The sequence below is a fragment of the Lytechinus variegatus genome, chromosome 15 (assembly GCF_018143015.1).
Source record: "Lytechinus variegatus isolate NC3 chromosome 15, Lvar_3.0, whole genome shotgun sequence".
Classification (NCBI taxonomy): domain Eukaryota; kingdom Metazoa; phylum Echinodermata; class Echinoidea; order Temnopleuroida; family Toxopneustidae; genus Lytechinus; species Lytechinus variegatus.
Genome location: NC_054754.1, coordinates 17,331,471 through 17,347,434, shown reverse-complemented (window position 1 = coordinate 17,347,434; position 15,964 = coordinate 17,331,471). Strand labels below are relative to the sequence as shown.

General features: G+C 36.4%; 1 protein-coding gene across 2 annotated transcripts in view; it reads left to right on the top strand.

Moving 5' to 3' along the window:
• Window positions 1-5,694: 5,694 nt before the first annotated feature.
• Window positions 5,695-15,964, top strand: part of LOC121428753 (potassium channel subfamily T member 2-like) — a 104,873-nt gene continuing 94,603 nt past the window's right edge. Inside the window, exon 1 of one of the 2 annotated variants that reach the window (XM_041625571.1) lies at window positions 5,695-8,230. In XM_041625571.1, coding sequence (XP_041481505.1) covers window positions 8,157-8,230 — 74 coding nt within the window. In that variant the 5' untranslated portion in view covers window positions 5,695-8,156. The remainder of the gene's footprint in view (window positions 8,231-15,964) is intronic. The other variant, XM_041625572.1, reaches the window with a different exon arrangement.

Here is a 15,964-nt window from a genome sequence, read left to right as displayed (position 1 = left end):
AAAAAAAAAAAACAATCCAATCGAAATCGAAAATGGTGAACGGTGCCGAGCAGTGATGATTTTCTTCTCTCCGCTCTACGACCGCTCCAACAGCGCTCGGGCGGTGTGACCATGCCTTTACACAGTCATTTTGTATCAATTACACAGTCACATCTTTCTCTTTCTTTCTTTCCCTCACACTCCCACATACTCTCTCTCTCTTTTACCTTTTCCCTATTCACTCTTTCCTGTCTTGTTTCTATTCCTAATATGCATGTTTTTACTGTCCTTGAAACGTCTGTGCAAAGATTCGGTACAAGATCAATAAGGAGAATTATACTGAAATATCTGTCTTTCCAGTCTCACAAAATTGATTTTTTTGTGAAAATTTTTATTTTACTATTTTAGACAATGAGTGCCCTCTCTTGATAATGTTCTTATTTTACTTTGAAAATGCCCCTTAATCACTGATAATAAATTCAGTAATGGGATACTATAAAGCTACAGAAAATGATGCTATACTGAAGTTTTCAGTCTTATCTGCGGTTGAGAAGTGTTTTTTAAAATAGAAAAATAACAGATTGCTCTGATTCATATCAATATAGAAAGTCAATAATTGCATTATTTGTGAAGTAGGTTCTATTACGTAAACACAAAACAGACATACTGAAGCTATGTCTGTTTTTAAGGCCTTTTTAATGATTTTGCAGTACCAAACACTTATATATTCAGGTGCTATAAAATCAGTCCCCTTATCTTTACCCCCCCACTCGAAAAAAAAAGAGAGATTAATTCTTCTGTAACAAACTTCATGCTCTAATGTATGCCGCCATCTAATAATTAGGGCTAAAAAGTAGGATTGTGCTGGCTTTTTAGCTTTCCATTATTGTAGCAGACATTGATTTGAATCTCGCCATGCAGGCCCTAATAATCTCAGCTTACAGTTCCTTTATCTCTTCTTATTACATAAACACTTCTGCCCATAGGGCAAGAAGTGAAACTCACACTTCTCTGTGCTTGCCCATTCCCCCTCTCTTTATTTTGTCTCAAAACAGAATTCCTGGCGCCACTGTGTTGAATTCCCTTTATATCTTCCAATCTGATCGCTCATAGAAAACACTCCCTCCCTCTCTTGTTCTGAATTGATTGAGGGATTCGGCGAGGAAACAAGTCAACAACAAGAATTTTTTCTGCAAAGATCTTTTTTCAACTTCAGCAGATTAGGATTAAAATGATTGAGAACATTCCTAAAGAACGTGCTCCAGGCATTATTTAGTCATGCTTAAGTGAGCTAACCTTTAACAATTTTACCCTCCTCCCCCCATGTTGGCCCCTTCCGTTTTTTTTTTTTTATTCATTAACAGTTCTAGTTTTACCTATATTGAACATAGCCGATTTATGTCTTTCTTGAAAAGACAATGCACCGTATAGCTTAACATTATTGATCCCTTATGACCAATTTCAAATGTCTATCAGTTGCTTAGCCCAGTACTGTCACATTCTTTGACGTTTTCTTTTATCTATTGACATCTCTTTTGGAAGGTCTACTTTCTCCTTGGCATTCCTTGCAGCATTCATGTCTCAAGGAACATCAAGTTACTTCGGTCGCCTTCGAGCAGTTTTGACCCCAAAATCGTTGTTTTGACCAATAAAAAAAGACATGGTCTAATTCAACCCGTTAATGCTGCCATTCGGTTATGATTGAAAATACATCCTTGGAAAAACTAATTCTGCTGTAATCGCAGTATCTGGAATAACTAAGATGAAACAAATAAATTGGTTAGACATCAAGTATTGACTGCTTCTTTCATTGAAATCCATTGACTGGGGTAATGCTGTAAACCACTTTGAGCCATCCTGGGAAAAGCGCTGTATAAAAATTGCTATTATTATTATTATTTGTAAAATTTGTACATCAATCTGATAGCTCCCTAAACTTAATTCTCTTATTTAAATTGAAGTTAAATATGAATGTTATTGATGTAAAAACAAGAAAAAAGTATATTTGGTAAAAGCGGACCATTAATTAAATAGTACTTCTGGATTATTTTTGGTGATTATCTCAACCAATTATGAAAACTAACTAATCGCTTCCCTGTAATGTGCTTATCACATCACTATTGTATCTCTGAGCAGTATTAAGATAAATCATTAGGCTTGTCATCTGACTATGGCTTGCTTGCATACAGTGTATGCACAATATCCACTCCCTGGGGAAATTTCCTCTATGAGCAGATGAGGCATGCATTCAATCCTTGAGACAAAAGAAAAAGAACATTTGCATCGGTGTCTAAGTGGTGTCCTGAGGTCTGCCGAGGCAAAGTTAGAATAGACTGACAAACAACTGTTCAAAGAAAAGTCACGAATGGGCTTTTCCATTGAAATTATGTTACAAAACATTATCCCATTTTGTATCATGATATATGTTTCCCATTTTGTTTCGAGACTTCAAATTTGCATAAGAGCACCCTTGTAATCAACTTGCTTAGACACGTCTCTGATGTGTCTCTTAAGATGCTTGTTACCCATACCTCTTCAATATTTTCCCATCTCCTCCGAGTTGTCAGGTGTTAGTATACTGTTTATTGCCCAGGGAGTATTCTCTTGAGCGTAACACATGTTTTATTCATAACCCTGAATGACACTTAACGGTAAAATGATCCATGCTTAATTATGTGGGGGGTTTTGTCCCCTGATATTGAATGATATTACATAGGTTATGTAGATTCGAATCGGTGATAGGTCAATACGCCATCACATGACCATAGCTGCGAGGATTGCATTTGTTATATCCAAGGTTTTGACCTCACCTCAGTGAATATAACAGCGTTGTATTGTCAATTGCAGCGTTATATTCACTAAGGTGACGTCACTTGCTGCTTACAAGTTGCGTATTCAGTTAACGTGTCGATTGCATGAAGAACGCGCTTGATGTATTTTCCAAAAAAATTTATTATGACGTAGATGGATCAGAGCTGTAGCAAGAATTTCGGGTTGGAGCCAGATGAAAAATGCAATCTCTGATGGCGAAACCACATAGACCATATAACAGATATTGCCTGGTCTATCTTTTTAATGAATAACATTTCAACTCCCCTCCAAGCTATATTTTTCCCTCGGGAGAATATTTTCCCTCAGCGCTGCACACTTCGGGCAAAATAGAATCCCTTGGGAAAATTATAACTCCGTCGGGGAGAGGAAATGTTATATCCAAACTCTAGGTAGGCAATATCTGTATAACATATCAAGTATTATCAGAGATGAAAATTGATGGAATTATCAAATTTGTAACCAAGGAATCTTAAGCAGAATTTAAGGGCTATGAAAGTGTGTCAGATCATTTGATTATGAATATGGAATTATCATGTACATGCACATGTGTGTTAAAAATATTACATGTATCTCTTTGGGGAAAAATCATCATTAGATGATACATGAGACGGGGTTTCGAAGAGACCGAGAGAAAGACTGGCAAGACTTAGCAAAAGGGAGAGAGGTAGAGACAAGAGGTGTTTTTAGTTTCAAAACTGGATGGGAAATTCTGGAAAAGACTGTAAACTAGAAGAAAATGAGACAGTCATTTGAAAAGTGCAAAGAGACATTTGATAATAGTTGCTTTATATTATTATTATTATTTTTCATTATTATTATCATTTTATCATTGTTATCATCATTATTATCATTATCATTATTATTATTAGTAGAATTATTACTATTACTTGGATATGTTTTCAGATGTCCAAGTATACTTAACCACCTAAATTTGCACGACTACTTAACCAAGGAACTTCAATATACTGTAAAGGATGACTTGAATGTTTAGATGGAGAATGTTTGTCAAGAAAAAAAATAAAACATTCATCATCGAAAGCCGTGAGTAGACGATGTAAGCGTTTTGAAGTGGTCACCATCACATTAATGTATTCTAGTGATGGTGCGGATAATATATCCTCAGCATCATGCTTGGAAGCATGATTTTACATTAATTTGAATGTTTATATATCCGTCTGGTATCGGTTTAAAGGACGTCTCAAGGGGCTGTCTTACATGAATTATTAATATGAAGCCCACGTATGGAATTCTCAAAGCCTTGATCATTGTGTGAAGGTGATTTTAAGTAGTCACCATCACATATTATATTGATGTATTGGAAAACGTATCCTCGGCATTAAGCTTAGAAGTTGAATGACTTTGAATGTTTGTCTCCCTCTGGTCCTAGTTAAAGTGAATGTTAAATGAGGGACTAACACATAAACAATTAAGCTTGAGTGTACAATGTACAGTTGACAAGCCATTCTTGTCATTAATTCCCTATTTTTCTAAAGCAAGAAATCCTTTTGTATCGTTACAAATTGGCCATTTTTTATATCAAGAAATCTGATCTTACCATACATAAATTTGCATATATGGCAGAATTGTCCAGGTAGGACAGCCTCATTGATTTTAATAACTCAATGAAAGTTGGGTATTTGTGTCACTTAGAGTCGTACAGTATGTACCACAGCGTGTTTACAGTGTGGAACGCAATGTGAATCACCTTCACACTGTTAAATTGTAGTATTTTGAGAGTGTGAATCACACATTAACACAGTCGACCATGTGAACATGCTGAGAACAGTCACACTATCAAGGTGTCCACAGTGAAAATGTCCTCACACGGTTGAATGAGAGCATTTTGACACACTGTGATTACACTGTACGGCACTCTTCTTTCCAGCAGCGTTATGACAAAAAACTTTTTTACTGACTTTTTAACCCCCCTATCAAAATTTAAGCATTTTTTTCTGATAGTTAGCATTTACATTATGAGGTTAACCACTAGGAATAATGCTAGACATCATAGGTCTCCTATCTTATATAGATATGAACTTCTCATATTTTCTTTCATCTCTCCTTTTCTTCCCCTTTTGTTTTTCTTTTCTTTTTCTAGTTCTCAGTTTCTTCTACTTCTCATTCACCCCCTCCTCCCTTTCTTTTCTTCTGTCCCTTTTCTTCTTCTCTTCTTTTTCTCCTCTTCCATCTTCTTTGTCATCTTGTTGGTCATCTTGTTGCTGTTTTTCTTCATCTTTTCCTCCTTCTCCTCCTTCTTGTTCTCCTTCTTCTTGTTCCTCTTCTCCTTCTTCTTCTTCTCCTCCTTTTTTTCTTCTCCTTCTTTTCCTCCTCCTTCTCTTCTTTTTCAAACTCATTTCTCTTCATCTTTTTCCTTCTGCCCTGTCTCTTTTCATCAATCCCCAGCCTTTTTTTTTTGCACAGACTGTTTTATTTTGTTCTTATCCACCCCATTCCTTTCCCCTTTCTCTCACTATCTCTACCTGTCACTGTGCGTCTCTCTCATTCCCTATTTATGATTCTTCTAATCATCTTTTAATCCCACTTCTGATCCGAATGTGATTCAATTCATAATCATTAACATTATTCAACTAGTCAATCACTTTTCTTTATCTCATACCTTGTTTTGTATTCATTTTCTTCTTTTTTCCATCCTTAACTCCATCTCTCATTCTCTGTTGGCCTCTTCCCTTTTTCACCACTATCCCCCTTATGCTATCGCCTCTCATTCAATAGTTTCATCTATACACATGTATATTGTCCCCTCTCCTCATACACACATACACATGCACACCCCTACCCACACTTGCCCTCGCTCGGCTCGCTCACAGCGTGACTCTTCCCAGCGTGCCTTCAATTTAAGGCGACGTCCACCACACGGTGCACAAGCACTCGTGCGTCTCAAGCCATTTCCCTACTTAGTAGTCTCTTCAAGAGTATTTTGCTCTCAATTGATAATATTGCAACTTGCAACGATCAAGCGTCTGTTGTTCCATATCTGTTCATCGCCTATGATGCGACCAACGGACACCCAGAACCTCGTAATGGTGACCTCAGCTCAGGCTATTCAGCGTTGTAATATCATCATCTAAACATCTTTCAATTGGATAGCATATTGTGCCACCAATACAATTTCTGATATATTGATGTAAACAACCAATTTCTATAGCTGCTGTTGTGAGATCCATGCATTTTCTTTTACTTGGTCGAATCCTGCATAATTTATTGGCTGATTTTCCAGGCTTGTTGCTGTTTTTATGAGTCTCTCATCTGTGTTTTGAGCTGAACGACTCTCTGCAGTGGAATGCTCTTTGTGTTAGGCATTTTGAGCAAATGGTTGGATTTAGCACGGTCATCGTGGTTTTTCAATTTAGTGTCAGACTCCAGTTTATTTTTATTCATTTATTCATGAAGTGTACCCCAGCCACTTGGCTGCTTCATTTTGATTATAATTGGAATTCATCTGATTGTACCAGCAGATGTCGCAACCATTCATGATTGGATTTCTTGTTGAGATTGTTTTTAGCCCATTGAGTATTATGCAGATGCCTCTGAAAGTATTTTCCTAATGCACATGGATTTATAGAACATTCATCACCGAATATTGATATAGAATATCTGAGGAATCAACATCGAGATCTTGAGTTCTGCCAGAACAAAAGGCAAATGATATCTTGTATGCATTGAGCTGTTTAAAAACCGCATCATTTTCTCTGTTTTGGTGGTTTTCTGCATCGTTTAGTTTATGTAGGAAAGTTTCAAGCTTGCCATGTTTTTAGTGCATTCAGCTTCATAACATTTGGTATTTCTTGCTGTGTCAGCCTGACTATAAAGTCCTTGATTTACCACAAGGACCTGCTAGATGGGTGTCTCATGTTAATATACCGCTATTATTCATTGCATATCACATGCTATTAGCTCACAGTGCTTTATGTCCCTTCAATGGACTATGAATATTGATACACATTCTTTTTAAGAACGTCTGCTGATGAATATATAAAATCAGCCCTTGTGTCACAAATTTGATTCAGAAATATGCTGACCTTGTTACCATATAAGAGAAATATTGCGCCTTATGTGATATTTGGGATGATGCGCCCTGATACGACCAACTGCTGATAACAAGCAGACCACAGTGTTGAATTTCATAATATTTTAGCTGACTTGTCACCGCTTAATGTTTTTGGTCTGTAACACAAGTCATGCTGGATAGATTAATTTACGCTGCAGCACCAGTGGCATGCCTGATGTGAACAACTGCTGCTTATTTTAAAAAACAACCAAGTTTACATCATAACCTGGCTTGACTTTTGCCATTTAGGGGAACCAGATGTCAGTGATTACCTCCTTTATTCTGTCACACAAGTTATGCTGCTTTGATAAAACTTACACAAGCTTTGATTGCACGTTTTTGTGAACAACTGCTGCTTATATTAAAACCAGCTGACATCCATGCTCGGCTCAAATTGTACAGAACTCTGATTAGATTCTGCCTTTGTGAAAATGTGCAATCATCTGCAGTACTTGATCACTGCTTGATGGACATCCCAACTGGCGAGGTCAGCATATAAATGAATATATTAACAGATATAGCTATAAGACTTCATGTGCATAGATCATTTAGGGCCTATTGATTTGGAAATTGTATCAAGCCTGCTGTGTTAGGTATGGTGCGTCGAGGCGCATGACATTACGGTCATTAATCAAAGACAACCAGGGATGCTGCAATGTGTCAACTGTGCAGAGAATGTGTACACATCAATTAAGGTAGCTTATAAATTGCCAGCCAATATATAAGGGTACTCCAAAAGTCTGTACGCTCTACCGTCGGTATTCATCTTTATTAACATTTCTTCATCCTCTAGCTATTCTCAAGTGTAGCACTGCTGCTTATTTCACCAAGGTGTAATTCAGCGATGACTTCTTACTTTTGCTCTCCTTGTGGATAGAGCTTCCTCTTACAGAGAAACTGCATAGGATCACACATTGTTTCGAAACGCTAGTATTTCTTCATGACGTACAATATTGAACATTCAACCTCTGATCGAATTGCAATAACAGCCTTCAGTATTAAAGGAAGGTAGTCTTTGGAATGGTGGAAACTTATACAGGTTGTTGTATTCAGATCACAATATGCACCTTTGAAGTAGTTGGGTTTATCTTGTACATGGTTTGATCAATTGAAAAACTCCTGAGGACTACTGAGGAGAGTATTTGATGTTAATTCTACTATCGTTTCAACAAGTCCTTTGGTATAGCTCAGTTATACAAGGAATATAGAGGAATACACGCATAAATATACTGTCTTTATGAGGATAGTGAGTGTCAATGCCACTTTGAAATAAAACATGGCTTCCAGCGACAAAGCAAGGTATAGCAAGATAGCGAGCTATTCCCAGAGTCCTCGGAGATCGGAACCATCGTGAGTATTTACACTCTCATAATTTTTTAACCAGCCTAAAATTGGTTAGCATGTGAACCTACCAACTGTTGGTTATAATCACAATTTATCTGGCATGCGACTTTTGTTTAAACAACAGTTTTTTGTTTGATATTTGAACGAACGATGCTGGTTAAAAATATATCATTTTTTACAACTGATTTTGCATTTTACAGACATTTCTTAGAATATGCACTTGAAAAATAGAGATGTGAAGGCTAAATCAGTATTAGCTGTGAGGTGACTGTTTAAACACCGAAACACCATTACATTAACACCCCATACACTCTTGCAGCATAGGCCTATCTCATCAATCATGTAATTACATGTGTGAATAATTTACTCAAAATCATTTACTTGGAAAATCATCTATAAGAAATATTTACAAGAAGTAAAAGATGTTCATATAACTATGCAATGATAATAAAAATCTGTCCTTTATAATAATGCACATAAGACATACATTGTACATATCTAAGCCCTTACAGATAATTAGTACCCCGGTCATCAGATTAAATTCATGTGCACAATGTGTGCACATCCTCCACTCTCTTGGGAGTATTCTAGCCAGATGCCAATGAAGCGCACACCTACAGTACTTGAATATAAGAATTGCAGACAGTAATAATTTTACCAAAACTTATCCATATATTTTTATTATTTAAAGCTTTGAGGCAATTTATGAACAGTAGATTACTTTATTGCCATTGATCAAAACATTCTTTGTAATTAGTTGTGCATTCCAGTGCTCTCCGGTCCTTGGATACAGGTTTTGTTATAATTAACTTGTTGACTCCAAATAATTATATAGTACATTCTGACGATCTCATGTCTGTTACGAGTATAGGCAGATAATTAGCAATGAGCTCACTCCCCTATTCACACAGCCGTTTATAATTATAAGCCTGGACAATTGGCTCTTAATTAAACAGGTTGTTATTACTTCTTCGATGGAAGCCTTTTTTGTACAATTTTATGAAAGCATGACTAGATTTCTTTCTGTTTGCAAGGAAGTTGTCATTATTCACTGAAGAAGGAAGATTTGGTAGAATATTGGTTAAAAGGGCACATGCATGTATGTTGCATGATTAACTCCAAATATTTTGTTACATCGTAAAATGTTGTGTAGCGATTCATCAAAGAAACATATCACACAACAAAGAGTGTGTTCCATTTGATTATCTCTTTGACTATTGAATTGATAACTCTTGGAAAATTGCATAGGCTGCTTAAACTTGATACTAAATTTAAAAAAAAAGTTATTTTACTTTTTTGAAAATATAACTGATGATATTGAATTCAAATGAGTAATTTACTTTCAGCATTTCACCATACCAACAAACAGAAACTATCAAAAAAATGTATATGAAGATAGAGTTGCCAACTCGTAATTGTAGCAGTTTTTGTCTTGAGGAATTATTAAGAGATGGCTTTCAGTGGAAAATATCTGTTTTAATGGCGGAATGGGTGGAAAGTGTTGCGCAAATTGATTGAAGAAGACAACCAAGGCAAGGAACAGAGATATATGTACCAATTAGGATGTAAAACAGAAGTTATATTGGAAAAAAAAACTGCCGGGGGCCGTTTCATAAAGCTGTTTGTAAGTTAAGAGCGACTTTAAGAATGACTGGTGAACCTTTCTTACACGCTAAACCATCGCCAATGGTGTATATCGTTTACCAAATGAAAGGATCACCAGTCGTTCTTACCTTACGAAAAGCTTTATGAAACACCCACCTGGAATTTTTTAGGTTGCCTAGAGCAATTTTAGATTGATTGCCTTTTAAATGAAAATCAATCAAGGCATATTGATATGGCTAGATGTTAAAGGAGAATGAAACCATTGGAACAAGATAGCTTGTGTGAAAACAGAAAAATCAAAGAAACAGATCAACAAAAGTTTGAGAAAAATCGGACAATAAATGAGAAAGTTATGAGCATTTAAATATTGCAATCAGTAATGCTATGGAGATCCTCCCATTGGCAATGCGACAAGGATGTGTGATGTCACTGATGAACAACTCTCCCCATTACTATAGTATATATTTCACTTGGATTGCCTCTTTTATCACATCTATCCATAGATCATGTGTTCTTTCTACATGAGGGCATGTGGTACATATTTTTTTTAAATACATCATGGATAAAGAGTTTGTATCATCATAAGAAAAAGCAAAAAGAGACATTTTGAGGGTATTTTATAGTCCACCAAAAGGAAAGTTGTTCATCAGTGACATCACACATCCTTGTCGCATTGCCAATGGGAGGATCTCCATAGCATTACTGATTGCAATATTTAAATGCTCATAACTTTCTCATTTATTGTCCGATTTTTCTCAAACTTTCTTTATTCTTATTCTTTGATTTTTCTCTTTCTACACAAGCCTATTTGTTTCAAAGGTTTCATTCCCCTTTAAAGAGTGACTGGAACATTAATGTCATTCAAAATGTGAAAATGAGAGAGGGGAAGGTGAATTGAGAGATTAAAGAGAGAGGGGGAGATTGAAGAAACAGAAGCAGAGGAAGTAGAATGAGAGGGGGGGGGAGAAGAATTTTGGATAACTAGACTTGTGATTTCACAGAGGATACCAATATGCATGGTGAGAGATATTGAAGAAGAAAAGAAGGAAGAAGAGTGGAAGAAGAAAAAGGAGAACAGGAGGAGGAAGAAGAAAATGAAGAAGGAGAAGAAGGGGTAGAAGAAGAGGAGGAGGAGGAAGAAGAAGAAAGAAGAAGAAGGAGGAGGAGAAGAAGAAGAGGTAGAGGAGGGGAACAGGAGAAAGAAAGTAACACAAGAGGAGATGGAATGAAAAAAGGATATGGAAGAAAAACTAGAAGTACAATCAGAATGGGGAAAGAGGAGCTCAGAAGATTTATGAATAACAGAACTTGCAATTACACTAACATTTGCATTTTCAAAATTGTCAGTTAATTGCTAGGTATGCATAAATAAATTTTAAAGGTAATTACATTTTGAATAATCCCAACTCAAAATGACATTTTCTCCATTTTGCCAAACCATGGATGGGCAGCCACGCTCAACGAAATTTCCACAATTAAGGTATAGCTAGACCAATTTTGGCAACACCATCAAGCTATACTTCTTTCGCGCCAGTTTATCCAGATTTCTCATTGCAGCTTTCATTCTGTTTGTGGATACTTAATAAATTCCCTGTTCCCCCCACTTCCTCTCTCTTTCCAGTTGAATATTTCTAAATGTACTGCATTTCTTATGTACTCTGGATTTTATATCATGCCAGTATCCATAGCCACCCTTGATTCAGGGGCAGCAGAACTAAGGGGGCTGGGGGAGCTTCAGCCCCCCCCCCCCTTCAAAATTGTGTACAAAATGTAAAAAATGACCATCTGATTGTAATTTTTTTTGTATGGTCGGTCACCCATTCATGATAAAAACAGATAGTCAAGAAAATACACACTTTTCATAGTCTCTTTTAAGTTGGATGAACATCCTTCGCATTGTTTTATGAAATTTTACATAGACTTATTCAAAAGTGCAAAACACTTGAAAGTTGGTTCAGTAGATTCCCAAACTTGATAGATGAAACCAATCTTTCAATAGTTTCAGTCCATGCAATTATCTTGTTAACCCATTGCCTGCTAGAAACAGATGAACTCTACATAAAGCCTATTAGAATTACATAATTGAGTAGTCAACAGCTTAACAGTAGAAGCAGATTTTTTTATGGCAGACTGCTTGGTAAAGACTAAAGAATTCATTTGGACGATGGGATTGGTTTGGAATCTCTTTGTCACAGGGCACAAGATGTATCGGTGTTATACTCTATCTGTGTTACACTCTGTCCATCTATGTAACATTTTGTCCATTGAGCTTTTTATCTTCCTATCTATCTGTCTGTCCGTCCATCTGTCTGTCCATCTGTTGGTCTGTCCGTCCATCCGTCTATGATAATGAATCTCATCTTGAATTAAGTAAACATGGTTTCCCAAATCATGACAAATTGAGCTTACTTTGACATCTAAGCAAGATATGAACTAAGTATGTATGTATAAGTGTACGTATGCATGCTTCTTTAATCTATCTATTTTTCCACCAATCTATCTTATTCACTACCTACCAATCTTTCCATCCATTTATATATCTTTCTGTCTATCTATCTATCTATCTATTTATCTATATCTATCTATCTCTTTCTATTTATCTATCTTTCTATCTAACTATCTATCTATTTTTTTATACTATCTATCTCTATCTATTTATCTATCTATCTTATCTATGTCCATCTATCTATCTATCTTTCTAGTCCTTTCTCTGGTTTTTTCACCACCCATCCAGTAAGACTACCACCCTTCTATTCCCACCATCATCTGCTATTTACTGAAGATCTGAAAACATCCCAACTATTTTGGGGGGTCGTAAATTATTTCTCTCTCCTGAAAATTGTCTTTAAACATCACATCCTTCTGGTACTTATCTATCTATCTATCTCTATCTATCTATTTATCTATCTATCTCTATCTATCTTTCTATCTATCTATCTATCTTTTTATACTATCTATCTCTATCTATTTATTTATCTATCTATCTTTTCTATGTCCATCTATCTATCTTTCTAGTCCTTTCTCTGGTTTTTTCACCACCCATCCAGTAAGACTACCACCCTTCTATTCCCACCATCATCTGCTATTTACTGAAGATCTGAAAACATCCCAACTATTTTGGGGGGTCGTAAATTATTTCTCTCTCCTGAAAATTGTCTTTAAACATCACATCCTTCTGGTACTTATCTAACTATCCATCCATCCATCTATCTTTCCATCCATCTATCTAGCCCTTTCTCTGGTTCTTTCTCCACCCATCCAGTAAGACTACCACCCTTCTATTCCCACCATCATCTGCTATTTACTGAAGATCTGAAAACATCCCAACTATATTGGGGGGTCGTAAATTATTTCTCTCTCCTGAAAATTGTCTTTAAACATCACATCCTTCTGGTACTTATCTAACTATCCATCCATCTATCTTTCCATCCATCTATCTAGCCCTTTCTCTGGTTCTTTCTCCACCCATCCAGTAAGACTACCACCCTTCTATTCCCACCATCATCTGCTATTTACTGAAGATCTGAAAACATCCCAACTATTTTGGGGGGTCGTAAATTATTTCTCTCTCCTGAAAATTGTCTTTAAACATCACATCCTTCTGGTTCTTATCTATCTATCTCTATCTATTTATCTATCTATCTCTATCTATCTATCTTTCTATCTAATTATCTTTTTATACTATCTATCTTATCTATGTCCATCTATCTATCTATCTTTCTAGTCCTTTCTCTGGTTTTTTCACCACCCATCCAGTAAGACTACCACCCTTCTATTCCCACCATCATCTGCTATCTACTGAAGATCTGAAAACATCCCAACTATTTTGGGGGGTCATAAATTATTTCTCTCTTCTGAAAATTGTCTTTCAACATCATGTCCTTGTGGTACTTTATCTCGGATGATGAATGATCTGTTTGGAAACGGTTGTAACGAAAGGCTTTTATGTAGTTTTAAAATATCTTAGTGGTACCTTGATGTTGTGCTTTGACAAAGGGGAGCAAGTACTTAAAATGCAGTTTCCACTTGATAAGTAAAGTGTCTCTTTTCCTGTTGAAGTAACTCCCGTATATAGGAACTCAGTAGCATAGCTATCCACCGTATTAATGCTGGCGTAACCAACTACATAGGAAAGTTTTAAGTAAAGGAGTCATTTGTGGCTGACCTTATAGACAACAGAAATTAGTCTCAGGCATTTTTATTATTAAGTGAAGACAATGGCTGAGTGGAAGATGAATTCACAACCTTATGACCATGAGTAGATGTCCTTACCATTAGCCAACACCATCCCTCTCTGTCTGTCATTTTCATAGCTGCTAATGTATTAGCATAATGGGATAACCCAATTTGAAAAAAAGAGAGATCGTTGGCCATCTGAATACTGAGAGTTAAGATATTCCATCAGGAAGGACCTGCTGATCAAGTGCTCAATCTTCCACTCGTTGTGTAATTGTATATTTTTTGTGCTCTAGTATCTCATCCCAATAACAAACCCAACCCAGCACCTATGTATCTCTAGCATATGCCTAGAACCATTGGTGCCTTAGCAATTGTCACCAGAGCAGTTTGAGCAAATTAAATGTCAGGGAAGCAATGCAGTAAACAATGAGTGTTTTTCACTAAGAGTTTTGCTCTTAGCCATTCGAATGTAAGGATTTCAGTAGTTTATATCGGAAATCACTGGCTATTTGTATCATGTCACGGTACCCAGGTCTCTGCGGTTTAATGTGACCTAGTATCATCACATTGAGGCAGTGCCTGGGAAGAAAGCAAAACCACTTCTTTGCGCCCCCATATAAACAGTGCCTGTTTATATTGGTTTGTGAGAAGAGAAGACTAGGGGAATACACAATTTGCTTCTGACTTATTGGCTCTCAATCCATTGGTTTAAGGAAAGAGTGGATTACTGGGAAGGGATGGAGATGTTTTTATTTATTTTGTAAGTTCTTTTTATTAGGATTGATTAACTTCAGTTGTTTAAATGACTGGTCAGTTTTTCTTTAATTTTACCCCACTCGATTGATATCAATTTATTTCACACAGTGCAGTAACAAAGTAACCAAAGTTGTCTCAAGTACCTGCATTTTCCTAGTCAGTCCTTGATCAAACTCGAAGGGGTGGGGAGGTGTGAGAGCACAAGGGCAGTAACATTTAACAACAAAGGTCATGATTAAAGAACTGTTTCTTTGTAACCATATTCTCTTTTCTTGCAACATTTGTCTTTCACATGCTTAACAAAAAGTTGGTTTTGTATATAGTTACAGCAGTTCAAATGTAGAAGTAAATATTTTTCCTTAAACACAAAAGGTCAAAGAATTAATTAAAATCTTTATTGTAATGAAAAAATCAAATCTTATATTTCAGATGTGAATTGGGTACACTAACACCTGCATACTCATCCAAACACAAAGTGCACCTGGTATTGATTTTGTTGGCCCAAACCAGATAGTGTAACTCTGTACCTTCTTCACTCTCAAGAAAATAAGAGGCAATAGTGAAATGGGTCACTGCTTGTGAATACACACTTCATTAACTGATTCTATGCTTATGTTGAAAACCGAAACATTCGGTTGAGTGCTTTTTTTTTGTTACAGCAGTGCTTAAATCCGTACTGAGAAACGCTTCAGTACTACAGGATAGACCTGGGTTCTGTGTATTGTGACATTTAGATTGGAAGCAAGCCAAGTGTCATCGTTAGGTGTGTTTACATCTTTATTTGGGGAATAAAGAAATGCAATGCTGAGACTCTGACCAACTTTATCATAATACTAAAATCATCCATTCTTTGAAAATGTATAAAGCTGTCTGATTACTTCAATATTTTCTTCATATTCATTCATATTTATATTTCCTTCATATTTATTTCATTAAAATTTGGTGGTTATAAGACAGATTTAACACTGTATTTTATTTCGAACGGTGTACGTTCGATCTAATGTGAGAAGCCCGCCCCGCGCATGCGCCTTGCCACTTTCGCTACGTTTTGCGTTTGCCACTACACTTTTGAAGATCTGTGGACCTACAAAAGTTCAGAAAATTTCTCCTTTTTCGACTAAAACATCATGAAGGATTCGGAGAAAGTGGAGCCTGCGGGCTCCTGCACAAAGAGGAAAACTGGCGAGCCTGCGGGCCCAA